At 32.7% G+C, this 17,721-nt stretch overlaps 1 protein-coding gene across 4 annotated transcripts in view; it reads left to right on the top strand.

Moving 5' to 3' along the window:
• Positions 1 to 17,721, top strand: part of Cog4 (conserved oligomeric Golgi complex subunit 4) — a 321,056-nt gene that overhangs the window by 33,398 nt on the left and 269,937 nt on the right. For 3 of the 4 annotated variants that reach the window (XM_090397413.1, XM_090397410.1, XM_090397412.1), the window contains exons 3-5: positions 1,638 to 1,752; positions 10,948 to 11,049; positions 16,507 to 16,582. In XM_090397413.1, coding sequence (XP_090253539.1) covers positions 1,638 to 1,752; positions 10,948 to 11,049; positions 16,507 to 16,582 — 293 coding nt within the window. The remainder of the gene's footprint in view (positions 1 to 1,637; positions 1,753 to 10,947; positions 11,050 to 16,506; positions 16,583 to 17,721) is intronic. The other variant, XM_090397411.1, reaches the window with a different exon arrangement.

The raw sequence follows: 17,721 nt of genomic DNA on the forward strand, positions 1-17,721 counted from the left end.
TCTCAATCTTCCTTATCAATTTTTGGAACACAAGCCACAAAAAAGAATGTTTGGAGAAACTCATGTACTTGCTGTTAACACAATTAATCATGCCTGGTATAGAGCCTTACTTGTCAGTACTTTCTTGTGGTCTGCCTTCTGCTCTTTGCAATTGGACTGTCATGCGAAGAGAAGAAATATCCACTATGACACATTGTCGTTCACAGTATCAGGGTGAATAGTTTCTTCTCCTCAGATTTCTCCCAGGTTTCTCTCAGATTTCTCTAACCCAGGGAGTATCCCAGGTTAGAGAAATCTGAAGATAAGAAATGGTCTTCCTCCAATCTATATTAATAACTATCTCACAAATCTGAAATTCTATCCTTAATGTCTTTAATGGATTAATTATGGAAGATTCTTCAAGGTGTCTTAAACACTGATCTCCTCTTTCTTCAGTGAAAGGAGGACAATCTAGTGAACTTCACCACTACCAAAAACACCTTCATGTCTTGTTTCTCATTACAAAAAAAAATCTAATTTAATTTCCTCTTTCTAACAGACATATAAGCACGTTAAAGATACCAAGCTATTTTAAACCTAAGAAACAGAAGTTGCACTATGTGCGGGGTCTGGGTGACCCCGCACATAGTGCAACTCGTGGTAAAGATGGAATAAGCTCTGATCACTATTCTTAATATTTACCCTTAATGCAAAGCACATCTCCTGGAGGAGATGTATGATGCTATGTATTAAAGGCAAGGGGCCACTATCCAGACCGGTTTCAACCTTTATTGAGGTCTCATCAATGAGAGCCAGGCTTAGAAATACTGAGATTTAAGTAATACAGAGCTTATAAGTATTTTACCAAAACAAGTTACCATAAGGTGCTTTGACTTTATTAAATAAAAATCTCAGGATAAGCAATTTTTTTAAAAAAATAGTTTGTTTGGTGTTAATACTGTTAAAATAATTTATGAATAATTACCTCTTTGATAACATTCAGATCTCCAGTCAAGATTAGATTTCTCTCCTCTGGCTTAAATCCAAAGAATTATTATGAGATCCCACCCTGACAGTTATTAATGCAATACCTGTCATATCTTCTTAAACTCATTCATTAAGACTTTTGTTAACCATACTCTTACTCACTTTTCAGGAATGACCCCCTTGTCATTTATTAAAAAATCTATCTAATAAAACTCCTTTAGTAAATTTATCATATTCCTCCCATCAACCAAACTTTACAACCAATAAACTTCAATGAATCTTCATAGGGAGCATCCACAGATCTCTCCTCTGGATCCTCTCTCTCTCTCTGCCATTTCTCCAACCCACTAGAAACTTTAGTGACCAAATCTGTGCACAATAGCCCAGACAGACAAACTATATCAAAGCCTCATAAAAAGGGATAATTACCTCCTTATCTGTATTTGTCCGTGTTTTTTTCAACATCCAAGTGATAAGCGATTTTTCTAATGCAACTTTTTTATAGTTTTTGAAATTTTATTCATCTTTTACTTATTCTCACCTCTAATATTCCAGGTTTATTAACTTTCTAAGCTGTCAATGTGAAATTACCATGAAATTATCATGCAAAAAATATAAAAATAGAACAACAGGATATATATATAAGGTTTTCATTTGGTATTTCTTTTCAGTCCAAATCTGCACTTAGTATATTCAGATGCAGAGCAATTAGCAAACATGATTTCAGTTACATCTACTTTGGCAGAAAATATTAGCAGCAAAGTTAAGAAACTAGACATCACTAAGGTTAGAATAATATTTTGATACTATTGTTTTATTGAAGAAAATTTATTTATTTATTTTAACTATTATAGCATCATTAATAAAGTAACATTCTTAATATTCTACTGGAGGCAGTTTTGAATTTTATCAAAATTTTTAGTTTTTCTGAATAGAAGAATGCTACCTGTTCTTAAAGAAACCTCTTTAAAAAAATAAAACAAACTATCATTATATAGATTTAAGAAAAAAACCACAGAATGATTTTCAGTTTTTTTTAAAAAAGTTTAAAATCCAAGAGTTTAAACGTCAGTTCCATTATAAAAATGAAAGCATATTTTAATATATAATGTTTTTGCTATTTTATTAATTTTTTTTTTATCTATAGAAAAGCATTACTACTAAGGCTGGATAAAATAGGAGTAACAGAGCACTTATTCCACAGAATCAAAATATTGAAGGCCTTATCAAAATAAAAATGTTCCAACAATTAAAATAATACCAGTTATAATATGATGCTACCAGCTTTTAATCAAGTGATGGATGATGTAGAATGAGATTAGCCATGGATTCAGAGTGGTGGAATCCATAATGGTGAGCATTGATTAACTGGTAAGCCTCTAGATAGTGAAGTTGACTGTTGATGACTGTCTCCATTATTTTGGAGGTGACTGAAGTGATGGCAAGTGGTTAATAGATGGACAGCAAAATTTTATTGCCCTTTTTTTTGAAACAGGTTAGCTATATGGATACATACCAAAACCTAACCAGTTTCAAAAAAAAAAAAAGGGCAATAAAATTTTGCTGTCCATCTATTAACCACTTACCATCACTTCAGTCGCTTCCAAAATAATGGAGAAAGTCATCAATAGTCAACTTCACTATCTAGAGGCCTCCCAGTTAATCAGTGCTCACCATTATGGATTCCACTTTGAATCTATGGCTAACCTCATTCTACATCATCCATCACTGGATATGTGTATGGATAAGAATTGCAAGTCAGCCCTCATATTGATCACAAAGTTCTATAATCCTTCACACTGAGGAAAACACTTAAGTAGGTTAACTCACTTTCAAAGCTGCATCTCTGTTACCTATTGCAAGAGAAGCAGTTCCTCGCTGTATGCTGGGTAACTTGGAATCTTAGTTATATATTAGATAGACCAAATATCTACAAATGACTTTTATTTTTCTACTTCTTTTATTGTGAAATTATAGTTTTTAATGTCAGGACAAAATAAAAGATTCTTTCATACTTTCTTCACTTAAATATTGTAATCTCTTAATCTAATCTTTTAATCTCTTAGCCTCTTAGCCTTAATCTTCTAATCTCTTAGCCAACAACTTATTTTGTTTGTTCTTGAAGAACTTGATTCAAGATAATTATTTTTGACAAACAAGAAATTTGTCATTTCTTTGCTGATCTGGAGAAATTTGTATGTCAGGATATGTTAATGATATGGAAAGGAAGAAGAAACACAAATCCAGATTATCCTATCATACTACTAATGAAGGTCATCCATGCTATGACCAAAAACAGAAAGGCCATATGTGGACCAGAAAATTATAAAAAAGCTTCAAAAATGCTGCTCACTCCCGTTCAATGGAAGCAAGGTATCATATTTCATCTAGTTTGGTCATCCTTCATCAAAAATATCACACATTCAAAGATATGATGCATATCTTTGAATGTAATAATTCCAGTCAGTACATACATGTACCACAACACATCCATTGTTAACTAGTTGATTCAACTAGTTCACCTAGTTTAACTAGTTCAACTGTTGATTCAATTCCATCTTTGATATAAAGTGCTCTTATTGTTTAACCGATATCTAGCAAAATCTTCAAAAGAAGTGTACAAAAAGTTACACAAAACTAGTAGAGAAGTGAAAACTAACCGAAAATTATGGTCTTACTGGAACTTGCAAGAATTTCACTGGAGTTGTAGAAGATCAGTTTTATTTTTCCCCAGCTACCACTTGAGGCCTCCAATAATTAGGATGATGGTCATCTCATACTAGGCAATGAAACTTGTATGCACACCTAAAAAATTCACAAATCCAGGTCCACAACAGATTTTGTGGACCTGGATTTGTCAATTCACAGTCTCTTGGTCAGAGAGTAGAGACATCATTCAGTCTTCCATTCATGTACATATGGATTGCACTAAAAGCAAGTAATAATAAACTTAACAGTGACATAGGAGATGTTACACTCAGCTTTTTGTTGTATTTTTATCTGAAATAAATTTTATTCAAGTCCTTAAGACTCTTTAAACAAATTAAATAGCTTCCATAACAGATGTGGTATGAAAATCAGTATGAAATAGATAAAACTATGAAAATGGGCTGCAAAACAGAAAACAGCAACTGCACTCTTGGTTGTAAATTCATAATAAAACAATTTTGTAATTTATAGACAAGTTCAAACTAATTTCAACATTTAGAGCTGAGAGTTGCATTAGAAACAAAACAGTTGATTGTAACTTAGAAACTGCAGACATGGGAGTTCTTAGGAAAATAATGGAGTGAACAGATGGCTTCAAGAGTATTATTGATGGTGTTAGAAAGGAACTGAACATTATTCATATTGAAGAATGTGAATATGTGATAATGTCACTTAATGAAAGATTAGCAAAAGAGATATTTGGAATGAATGTGGGTTTGAAAGGATGAATAAGATGAATGAATGAATGCAATTAGATGTGCTTTAGAAGATTAAAATATGAAACACCACACCTTGCTTATTTAAAGGCCAGAAGGCTGTTATCATGATTCATCTCTAGCATAAGGATTTCTTTTTTTGTGTGCAGTGTGAGTGTTATCCATTCAGTGAGGTGACAGACATACTATGAAGACTCATAACCACTTCTTTTCAAGAGTACAGCAGTGAAGTGGCTCTGTAGGCTGACTACCTTATGGTACACAGGACCGAATCTGCAAGTTTCTCCAAATAAATGATCAGGAAGTTTACAAATATGGTACCCTGCTCAGTTATTTTGGAGGAGAGTACACTGATCCATTGCCTTTATCTCATCAAAATTCAACTTCTTCATTACTCAAAGTCCCATCAGTTAATCAGTGATCGCCAATATGGACTTCACCACTCTAGATCCATAGCAAATCTCTTAGCTTACTTCTCCCAGTTCTGGAAATACACTATTGGAAAGATTTGGAGAAACTGTGCTCGCGTTCTTGACATTTCCAGAATATTTCATTGATCTGCTCAACAAATTGCAGTATCTTCCATTCTCTTTATTCAAGCACCTAGTTTTCTCTTTGGTTCAATCACCAAATAATGAAGAATGGGTATAATGAATGGAGTATAATGAAAAATGGCTTATTTTTCTTCAGGCTTACCTACTGGTTCTGTTTGCTGCCATTCTTCTCCTGTACATAAATGACCAATAAACTTATCAGTGGTTTTATTAATTGGTCATAAATAGACCAATAAGCTAATGATGATGTACTTCATTTCTCCTACTCATTTGACAAACTTTGCAGTTCCCAAACATTTCAGACTTCATGATCTTTTATAACTAGTCTATTAAACATAGATGGCCTGTCATTTTTTGATGTGGATCAAGACAGTTTAGTTACCCTCATTGCTATCAGTACAGTTCTGTTCCTTTTTAATTGCTGAAAGGATTTTAGTTCATCCCTTACCCTTACAAAATGAAATGCACAAATCACTAGATATAATCAGATCGCTTTTCTCATGTTGACATTTATGTAGCCTTTCCAGGTACAGATTATATTAATAGCTTTCTCAGCCTTTAAAAATGTTGGCATTCCCCCCCACCTCTCATGATGAGGCTCTCCCTAAATATTCTTAATGTTGTCCTTAGAAAGGTGGTCCAGCTGATTCTTCTCTCTTTTTAATTGATTCAACCATATATCTTTTCTATAGGTACTTCCATGATCACTGCTCCACCAAACTGACATTCATTTTTCTGTGGCATTCCACTAAGTTAGTTAAAGTGTGAGAAACTGCTGCTCACCATGCTTTGCAGTTCAACTGCAAGCCCACCAAACCTACTCCTCTCTTTCTTTCATTCCATCTGCCTAGTATTCTTTGGAAGAATCCTTCTTGAAATGTGTTGAGCTTCATCTACAACCTTTTGGTGGAATTCTTTCTCGTAAGCATGTAGGTTCTGTGGTTTCTTAATTGCAAATACTGGAATTTGCGATGACAATAATGTTGCCCTTGTCTGCTCTGATAAATATAAGATTCTTGTTTTTTAAAAATGCAGGACTTTAATTTCAAAAACAAGAATTTTTAATCTTGATGCTTTTCAACTGTAAATGACATTGGAAATCTTGAGCATAACTTAGTTTTATCACTTAAAAGATGAATATGTTATGCTTTTTGTTGTGAAGACAATCAAGATATAGGAAACATCTTTTGGGACCAAAGAAAATCCATGACCTCAGGAAAAAATATTTAGTTCATCTTTCTGTTAAGATAGTTGGAGAGATTAATAATTATCCATCACTCCAGTGTCAAGTCCCACCAAAATTCAGCAGCTGTAAACTTAAAAAAAACTCTTAGACAATGTTACTTCATTAGATAAAGCAAGTGTTAAAAAAAATGAGAACATATCATGATAGATCTCCCAGGATCTAAAGTCCACCAAAGATTCATAAATCATTATTACTATTTTTTGAAACTGGTGGTGGATTCCTTTGACAGTCCTGCTTATAGCATCATCAAATTATTGTCCAACATTCTTCATCCTCTCACAGGTTCACTCAAGTTCATATATCAAAAATAGTACAGATTTTCTCTAAAAAATTAAAAATATTATGATAAGTTTTGACATCACCTCCCTCTTTACGTTGTGCAATTGGCTGACACCAAAGTTTAGTGTCTCTAGATTTTTCTGGCCAACATCATGGAGCTATTCAGATTTATAGTTGGTTCCAGATATTTTTCTGCCTGGAAAAATATGCTTTATAAACAACTTGAAGGACCCTTCACAGTCAATCCATTGTCCCCTATTCTGGTAAACTTTTTTTTTTTTGAAAAAAATACTTTCAAGCTCTACATATCCAAAACTATCTTTGTGGAACTGGTACATTGGTGATACTTTTTTGTACTTATCAACATGTTAATCAAGAATTGTGAGTTTTTCTAAAAAAAAAAAAATCGGTCTTCTTCATTCCATGATTAAATTTATTTTCAAAATGGAATCACATGGAGTGAGTATTATCCTTTCTCTGGATACTTTGTATATATCAATCCTCTACACATCATTTATTCCCAAAATATTGCTGAGCACTTCTTTGAAAGAAAATCTCTCAACTGTTAGGGAAACTTGGTCTCAGTGGCTATAATCCAAAAGCGACTCAAGATGAAATCAACTCACTGCCATCTTCAGACACATTAACAAAATATGCCAGCTACTTCCCTCTCCTATAGACTAGCTTATTTTTCCTTTCTCTACCAGGTATTTAAGCACTGGGAATACATTATGTTGGAAGTTTAATGGAATACATATAGCACTAAGAAAGGATTAAAAACTATTTTAATATAATTTTATTTTAATAGTGACTTAGATGAAATATTGGAAGAATTAAAATAGTTTTTTTAATCCTTTCCCAGTGCTGCACATAACTCTGTTAAACTGCCAACATGAAGATATCTTAACATCAGTACTGTATTTGGCTAATTAAACTTCATAAGCCTGGGTTACTCCAGGCATGAAATTCATACTAGTCATAGGGTCCATTGAGATAATATTAAATTGTTTTATCAAAATGCCTTTAAATATGAATGATTATTTAAAGAAAGCTGTGAAGCCTTATTATGCTGTTCAGTAATGGAGTTTTATATGAAGTGTCCTATGTGGCTGTAACTTGGACTACTATTGAAAGAAAGGAAAATCTCTTCACATCTACATCAGAGAACACATTGCTGCCATTTATTATGGGAAGTCAGGAATGCCAGACTATCTTTGGACTCTCCATACAAAATTAAATGGCAGAAAACGAATGTACTAAGAAGTTGTTATTAGTTGGAGAGCTTGTGTTTAGAGTCAGCAACAGCAATGAAACACACTCCTCATTTATCTAAAATTTGAGAGACAGTTATTTTAAGATCATTCCAGCCAAACAATTGTAAAAACTTCTGGTCATCTCCAGTGTTAGATTTGCCATAGGGATCTGTAGGGACTTTATAAGACAAAAGAGTTAGGACTCTTTTGTATTACAGTTTGAATTGTTTCTACACATATTATTTGCTTGCATATTTGTGACATTTAGTTTGAGCTTTGAAGATGTTGGTTTAAAATCCAGCAAAAATTAGTTCATCATCATGTTACCCTCAGTGGGTGTAGAGAAGGAGAAATTAGTTATTAATTCTTAGTTATAGCAATGACCTTAGGAAGAATAGACTTTTTTGTCATCCATTTAGGAGAAGATTTTTGTGATCACTTTTTGGAAAAAAATTAAAGGGGGGGGGGGAATTTAATATTGTGTGTTTGGAATGATAGGAGGACATTTCCAAGATTGTCAGCGCAAGAATTTGTAAAAAAATAAGAAGTCACAAGATCGATTATTTCTGTGGGTAACAATACATTTGTATTATTTGTACAGTCAGACAAAAGTTATAGCTAGTAACTCTGGCATGAGACCAGAAAGTATGATGCCAGTTAAGCATTGCAACTCACTTGCTTTTAATCCTTTCAAAATGAGTTCTGGATGTGTTAATAATTTGCCGGCAATTGCTGACCTGGTTGGCCAAGTGGTTAGCGTATCTGCTCTCCAGCCAAAAGGCTGCAGGTTCAAATACCGCCGTGGGCATAGATGTTTGTGATTGTCTGTGAAAGCACTAGTGGTGGTAGTCGGCAGTAGATGGCATTGGTGTTAGATGATGAAGGTTGGTGGAGTAGTGAGACGAAGAGTTGTAGAGTTGATACCCTCCCTCAATGAGTCTTTGAACTCCCTGGAGGTGTGATATTATAATAATAATAATAAATAAGTAACAGACTGATTTGGAGGGAAATTGTAGATAGGAAGTTAGTAATGATGTAAATTTTTCATGTGGTACTATCATATCCTGTACACCCCTTGAGGGTACCTGGCAAGAATTTGATGATGATGATAATAAACAAGAGGAAAATGGCGACTTCACTGCAGATCATTTGCGGTATTCTTGAATTTTCTCTTGTGTAGCTCTGACACAGTTTTTAAAGAGACCAAGCAACATAAGGAACAAGACTTCAAAATGGAATGACAATTGAGCATTTCCATACCAATATGATTAGTGCAGATATTTGGATTGAAAGACTGATAATAATCAACCAAAGAAATGAGGCATAGAAGTAATGAAGATTTTTCCACTAGGGATTCCTGTAGTGCCACACAACATGTAGATGAAAATGGCTGTGTGAATGCTGTTCCATGGGAGAATACATCAATGCTAGATTGGGTTCTAAATTGCCTAGAAGTCGTCTTCTTCTAGGCAATTTAGAAGAACATCACAGTATATTTAGATGTTCACTAGTAAGGAACATCTAGTTTGGAGAGTAGTTAGGATTATCTGGTGGTATTCTGGTATGCAGCTAAATAGCATTATGAGATTATTTATATAGTAAATGCCTGCCTTGATATCTCTACCTGCTGGATCAGTTTAGTTGGAAAGGAAAGCCAGTTGGAGTTCAGAACAATGAATGAAATCCCCAAGAAGGTGACTTCTCTATTAGGAAATTTGGAGTAGAGAAAATCAACATTTAAAGAAGCAAAATCAGATAAGTTCAGAATGGTTGGTAGCATTAGAAGATAAAAAAAAAAGATGATATTCTAATTTGAAACTCACTAACATAGTAGTATATCAGAATGAAACATACACAAATATCTCCTTTGAGATGAAAAGATCAAAGATTGTGTAATTAGGAAAACAGCAATGAGCACATCTGATCTTGAAAGTGTTTTAAAATCTGAGTTTCTGTTAAGAAAAGTGGATGTGATTTTTGCAGATTGGAAATAGAAATGAACACCATTGAAGTTGGAACTCAGGCCATTTACATTTGCAAAGTGAATCTGGAAAGGTTGCCTTTTTAACACATGTAATCTATTTCTCTTTGCTTGACTTTTCATAGTTATTGTTTGAGTGAAAATGGGAGGGACACAGAATATACAGCAATAGTTTCTTTATTAACTCATTCTTGAGAATTTTTCCACAACTCCTCTACAAATCATGGCCTCAATGCTTCCTTACATATCACTATTGGACTCTTTCTGGGCAGCACACATGTCAGAATAGTGGTAGCAAGATTATTTACTAGCTAACCCAGAAGCCTCCAAAAGTGTTACCATTAAATTTGGTCTAGTATATAGTATCTGGCAGATGATCTGCAGAATAATTGTTTTAAAATTGCACTGAAGAGAACAAATATTGGGTCACTCCATGATGTCAGATACAAACATCAAGTCCAAACGTGTTACAAAGTGGTGTATTATAAACAGTATAATGTATCAGATATGAAATTGTTCTTATTACATACTTACTCTAAATTAGGAAACACGTAAACTAGATCTTTGCTCTGTAGTCTAGATGTGCACTTTTTTGCCACTTCAAGCTCCTGATAAGCAAAGTGATGTGTAACAAGCAGTGTAATTCATCTTTCATCTATCACCTAGCACCACAGGGTTTGGCTTTTCTGCTGATGTGTGGATTTCACACTCAATCCCTGCCTATGGTTTGCTTCATTCATAGTTTTTTCCAGTCTGTTTGGTGTATGTTGGATGTGATATATCTAGGGTTACTAATGAGCCCACCAATATGAAGGTTAGGTTAGGTTAGGATTTGGTTGCTGGAAACTGACCAGACTTCACTATAGTTTGGCAAACTTGACACTGGGGGGGGGGGGCAGAACATCTGTTGTCATTTTTGATTTTCAATGTTTAGCCATAAACATTGCAGTCATGTAATGTATCTTGGCTATCTTGAGAAGAATATCTTCAACTCCTTTTAGGGCCAGATATTTCTTTTTCCATTTTTATTCCATTCCAACATTGATGGTATATAAAAATGATGAAATGATGCAGTTATTTTATTTATTTATAAAATAAAGTTGAAGAGTGAAGAAAGAGCCTTGATAGGTCTTGTCTAGTGAAGATTATTTATAATTTGATAAAGTAAGATAAAACTAAATATTATTTATAATTAAAGTTTTTAGTAATTATTACTGTATTTGGGAACTATGACATCTTGCAGAGCAGAGTTATGGAAAGTATGCAACGTGTTGAGGATATACTAGATCTGAAATTTTGTGCAGATGGTGTGCAGACTGCACTTCAGAATGAAGATTTTGAACAGGTTGTACTTCATTTTCTTTTGTATTATTGATCAACAAATAAATTGATATAAAATATATATTATTAAGTAAACAAGAATATTATTTGTTTATTTATGATTCCACCCACAGGAAGTTGGAAAATACATAGTACTCTTAGAGAGAGAGAGAACTTTAGTGTTTGCATTTTAATTATTATATGAAACTAATATGGTATATCAAATATTTTAACACATTTGGTACAATTGATTTTTTCTCTAACAAATATTATTCCACCCAAAGCTCCATAGTGCTGTTATAATGGAAATTCACTATAACAAAATATTCCTTTGGTTCCTATGAGTTTGCTATAATAAGATTTGATTGAATATCCATAGTAATATATGGAGATTTTTAATTGATTTGACTAAATTCAAACACATTCTTTTAATTATATAAACAGAAATACATTAATGAAAAGTAAGGTTGTTTTGTTTCTTCTGCAGAATACTTTTCATTAATGCATTTCTGCATTAATTCAAACACATTCTTTTAATTATATAAACAGAAATACATTAATGAAAAGTAAGGTTGTTTTGTTTCTTCTGCAGAATACTTTTCATTAATGCATTTCTGTTTATATAATTAAAAGAATGTGTTTGAATTTAGTCAAATCAATTAAAAATCTCCATATATTACTATGGATATTCAATCAAATCTTATTATAGCAAACTCATAGGAACCAAAGGAATATTTTGTTATATTAAAGATGTTTATATAATTAATTTGATGTGTGAATCTTGAAAAGTGAACAAAAATAGACAAAGTATTAGTGATTTCTTCTTCATAATTGTGTCTGTTATAAGTTAATTCTTGAAGGATTGAATAGCATGCAGTGTTTATTATAAAAGACTCATGGATTCAACTACCATCTGAAAAATAAAAATTAGTAACAGTAATAAATGGCTAAACTCAATGTTTCAGCCTCCATTGTAAGTATATATCTCCTGGAGTATATATACAATATAATACCAACACACAAAATCTTAAAACATTATGATCAGTAAACTGCAAGAATTTTGTTGACTAATTGTAGAATACCACTGCTACTAGTGAGAGTTAAAAAATTCTAATATAAATCATTGGTGATCCAATATCAGTTAGGATATCTTAAATGAATTAATAACTTTGAGAATTTCCTAACTGATGCTGGACATTTATGACTACAGTGTATCGAATGGTAGTAAGTTGAGGAACTGGACACTTTTTTGTCAACCTAATATCCTAAATTCTCCAAAAGAAAGTAGTGAATCATCTATTAACACTTGCAGAAGGTGTTTTCTGGCTTCATAGCATCCTGTATTGCATTGTATGTATATCCTGGGCACTTTTTAGTTTAGTTGTGTGTTAATTCACTGGAGATTTACAGAATAGCTGGAGGATGATATCTGACAATACAGACTAAATTCTTTAAATTTTGAGACCATCATGTTTATTCAGGTTGAGAGAGAGAGAGAGAGTTGATGATTCCTCAGAACCTTTTCTGCCATACCAGAACTTACTATAGTGTAAAAGTTGAGTTTTTGCAAGTCAGTTTGGTGGTCACTATCAGTGACATGATCAGATAGACCTGATTTTCCATGATGTAGATATCTGATGTGGTTCTTTTTGCACCTTTTTGTGCAGTGGACTTGGGTGGGATAACTGTGGAATAGGATCTTTAGGAAAAAACTGAAGAACTTCCTTTTGGGGGGGTGGGGGGGGGTTTGAATGTCACTCTGTGATTGTACTTTTGCAGTGCCGAATTTATGAGTGTGGTGGTGGGAGTTTGTATACATGTACTGTGTGTGTGTGTGTGTGTGTGTGTGTGTGTGTGTGTGTGTGTGTGTGTGTGTGTGTGTGTGTGTGATATTTTTGGATAAAAAGACTAAATCCAAATGGAGACTTCATTTATGTTGTGAAAACACTTTGTCATACCAAGGAGTCCTTAAACTCCTTGGTATGAGTTATTATTTCTTCACTTATGCATTTTTATTTGTTTCCTTAAATTATTAACATTATGGTAATAAATAGCTCCTATTTTGCTGGAATTATACCAAGAACAACCGTTTGTATGTATATCTATAACTGTCTGTATATCACACCACACTTCCAAAATATATGACCACTTATAATAGTTACTATTTTTACTTATATTTGTTGGTAACAGAAACAATTAAAGTTAAAAGTATGGACTATAAATTCAATAAGTTAAATTTTATTTCATAAAAGGTAATATACAGTATGTTTACAATTTATAAATTTATTTTGCATAATTTCAGTATATTCAACAACTTCGGAATGCAAATAAAAACAATCAAGGACATTCTATCCTTGAGAATTTGACATATAGTCACACAGATTCTTCGGTGGGACACTGAAGACACAGAGATGTAAGCATTTGATTAGCATAAGTTACTTTTTGCCAGTTTTGTCTTATGGAGGAGATATGAAAACTAACAAAAAGAGACATGAGTAGAATGCAAGCAGTGGAAATGAAATTTAAAGTTTTGAAGTGTTGGCAAAAAACAAGGAAAGACAGAATAAGAAATATGGACATTAGGAGTGTTTTAGCACTAGGAATTTTTGAAGAAATGCTTGAAGTGGTTTGGACATTGAGAAGAAAAGATCAAGACAAAGACCATGTAAAATGTGAGAAAATCATATAAGAGAATATTTAAAAAAAAAAAAAAAAGAGTTGAACTGGAACAGTGTTCATGAAGAAAGAATATAGAAGGATAGAAATAAATGAGAGGAGCTTTGATCCACCTGTTTCTGTTAGAGTAGTTGTTGATTAAAAAGAAGATAGCTGAACTAAGTTTAAAGCTTGTAGTGATTTTAACCAAAGCTTTCCAGTTTATTGATGATGCTGATGATTCACTGAGTCCTTGGACTCCTTGGAGGTATCACATAATAATAATAATAATGATACATCCTGTCCAGGAGGTTGATTTTTATGGGTCTCTACCTGGATTTTAGAACAATAAGCCTCATTTCCCATACATCAAAAATACTTATGAGAATCTTAATATGAAGAATTGCATCTAAAGTGGAAGAATTTCTTGGAGAAGATCATTTGCTGTTTTAAGGATACTTGTGACATAAGACTGAATGATAAATGCATGTAAACACAAGAAGGATATTTAATTAACCAGATATTTCGGTCTGGAAATAGCAGACATTACAAGTGGCATTACAAGAACAGTTATAAAAAATACAAGCTAGAATATTAACAATAGATCTTTTAAAATAGAGCAAGCTGCGTGATGTTATATCACTAAGTATGAAACGGAATATTTTGAAGTAGAGACATGATTAAAAAAAAAATTAATGAGTAATCTTGATTAGACTTTCCCAGATTTTTGATATAGATATACAGTCATTATGATTCAGGTTGGGACAATGGAGCAAGGCCTCTACACGTTCCTTGAACAAATGTTCAAACCTATAACGGGATCTATGTAAGAGGCGAGTCCTGGACCAAAGGATGTTGTGGTCAGTTTCAATCCCGTGCTGAGCCAATCCAGACTTTTCAGGTTTGTTGTGAAGAATGGAGGATTGATGTTCTTGGATTCTTTTTTCAAGAGAACGTCCAGTCTGTCCAAAATAGGATAGATCACAGTTGCACGGAATTTGATAAACTCCAGGAAGAGATAAAGTTGAGCATTTGTCTTTAGGAGAAGGAAAATAAGAAGACAATTTGTTAATAGGTGAATAAATAGCTGTTAAATCATATTTCTTTAAAATTCTTGCGATAGGTTCTGAAATACTGGAGATATAAGGAATTGGCACTCGATGTATTGAAACTTTGTTGTTTTGTGGAGGAATATAAGCATTGAGAAGATGTTGAGTACTTTTTTTCAGAAAAGCCATTGAGTTTCATGTGTTGTTGAAACTCAATGAAACGCAATGAGTTTCATGTGTTGTTGGATAGTAAAAAGTTCTTTCTGTAGATAATCAAAGGTAGAACAATTAGTTTTTGCTCTTCTGATGAGGCATTTTATAATTCCTGTTTTTTGACATGGATGATGGGCTGATTCTTTAAGAATATAACGACCTGTGAACGTTAGTTTCCTGTATACTGTAGATGTAAGAATATTTGAAGGTGACCGGATGAGGAGAACGTCTAAAAAAGATAACTGGTTGTTTTCTTCTATTTCCATAGTAAACTTTATACGATGATGTAAGGAATTGATACTGTTTAAAAAAGAAGGTAAAGAGTTTTTGCTATGTGGCCAAATAGTAAAGATGTCATCTATATATCTTACCCAAAAGGATGGTTGAGGGAAAATAGGTGAGAATAGAACTTTTTCTAAATGTTCTAAATAAAAGTTGGTAAAGCAGAAGAAAGGGGACTTCCCATGGCCGTTCCTTCTATTTGGCTGTAAAATTTATTTTGACATACGAAATATCCAGAATGTATTACGAAATCGAACAATTTTATAATGTCTTCAGGAAAGATGTCAGCAAGTAATTTTAAAGTTTCCTTGAGAGGTACATTGGTATATAAAGATTCTATATCAAAATAGAAGAAAACAACCAGTTATCTTTTTTAGACATTCTCCTCATCCGGTCACCTTCAAATATTCTTACATCTACAGCATACAGGAAACCAACGTTCACAGGTCGTTATAGACCTGAGATCTGCAATGTGCAGTAGAAATATGAGATGGTGAAGCTCTAATCTGTTTCATCTCATAGTTAGTATCCTATGTCTCTGGATATATGTGTTCACTGGGCTAGTTTACGTGTTTTGAAGAACAAAAAACTAGAGTTTCTAGGAGAAAAAAACTCTTCACCTCCATTGAGACCAGTTAATTTACCTTTGACTGAAAAACCCTGATACTTAGGTTTTGCATCATGGATGGGATTCTAACCCACTTCTTTTCATCGAAACCAACTGAGCTACAGAGTCTTAGTGATAAATTAATCATATTAAATTAAGTGCTTTGAGCAGATAGCTCTGAATGAGTTATCAGCTTTGTTATTTGAATTAACATAAAATATAAGTATCTTTCCCCTTTCTGTTTGCATTTTCATATTACTACATTATGGTAATTCTGATTTCATGTCATACTGTTATATATTCTTGAAAGAGAAATTATTACTTTCCCAAAATTTTTTATTAGACTTGAAACCCTTTTAATCTCTAAATTGTCCCCTCCCATTAGGATGATTTGTTTAATTTCATTTCACTTTGATTATTGTGTTAAATATATTCACACTTTTGATACAAAATGTAATATTTTTTTGTTCTGAAACTTGTATTAGAACAGTAATTATTTATGATGATAATACCAACTTGATAGTATGTGATCATATAAAACATGCAATAATTTCTTTGTGATTACAATTGATTTGCTCTTTTAATAATATTTTTTTAATAATTTAAATTGCAGTGAGTAAATCTTTTCACTGATAAATTAACAGCAATTAATATGTTTTTTATGTTGTTCTACAAGGCTGCAGCACACATTCATAGATTCTTGAGCTTAGATCAGTCAGTTCTCAAACTTTCAGCTGCTGATAGTAATGAAGGTAAATTGTTTATTTCTTAAATTTACAAATATTAGACATATAAATGATAACCTTTATTTTAATATTTGACTGTTGTGAGTGAATGTGTTTAATATTTGACTGTTGTGAGTGTTGATAAATGTGTGTCATCTATCTTTAGGTGTTTGGAACTTTTTTTTTTAGTGTCTGCCATGAGATGAAATATTAATCATACGATACAAATATTGCAATGAATGTTTGATGGAAACCTTCTGTTTTATCCTGGTGTGTCATCCTTTTTTTTTTTTTTAATTCAAACGCACAGCATATTTATTATTATTATTATCTTAAATATTAATTCAGTATACATGAAATTGCAAGATATATAGCACATTAGCACATACAGCAAGCCAAGAAGGGATAAAGAACCTATTAATGTTTTCTGTGACATCTGGAATTTGTAGTCCTTGAGTAGCACTATGGGAAGAAGGCTAGCCTCAAGAACCAAGGGTCATATTTTAAAAGAATGAGTAAAATTTACTTTGGTGGGCTCCCAGTTTGACTGCGAGCCCATCAACTTAATTAACCAACAAGTTATTGACCAACAACTGCTTTTGTGACATTGGAAATCTGTCTGTAGATGAAAATCTCTTTATTAAAAGCTTAAAGCTAAACTTGTCTGTGAAAAATTAGTTAGATTGAGCTTTAAGAGAATGTACATCATTTAATGAAATTACTCTCTTCTGGTGCTAATTAAGAATTTTCTGGTCATAACATGATATAAATTCATAATAATGATAGTTAAATAGAATAATTCCAATATGAAATTTTGTAGAAAAAAAAAAGTAATGTTTTGTCATTCTACTTTCATGCATGTAAAATATAAATAATCATCATTTTTGGAATGCATCACCTCCAGGGATTCATAGCACACTGCGAAAACCCACCACCGTTCACACTCTGATTGCATAATCATTATTGCAGTTTAATGATGCCAAGTAAACTTCTAACACACTGCATAGGGGAAGTGTGACTTACAGTGCTGACAAAAAATATGTGAAATAAAAATTGAAAACTTAAGTACTACTAGATATGTATTCAAAATTTTATTTAAAAACGTCCTTATTAAAAGTCAAAAACTGATTCTAAATTTCATCTTACATATTACAGTCAATACAGTA

Source organism: Typopeltis vanoorti, chromosome 9, assembly GCF_054136105.1.
Source record: "Typopeltis vanoorti isolate ZY-2024b chromosome 9, IOZ_Tvanoo_1.0, whole genome shotgun sequence".
NCBI classification, from domain to species: domain Eukaryota; kingdom Metazoa; phylum Arthropoda; class Arachnida; order Uropygi; family Thelyphonidae; genus Typopeltis; species Typopeltis vanoorti.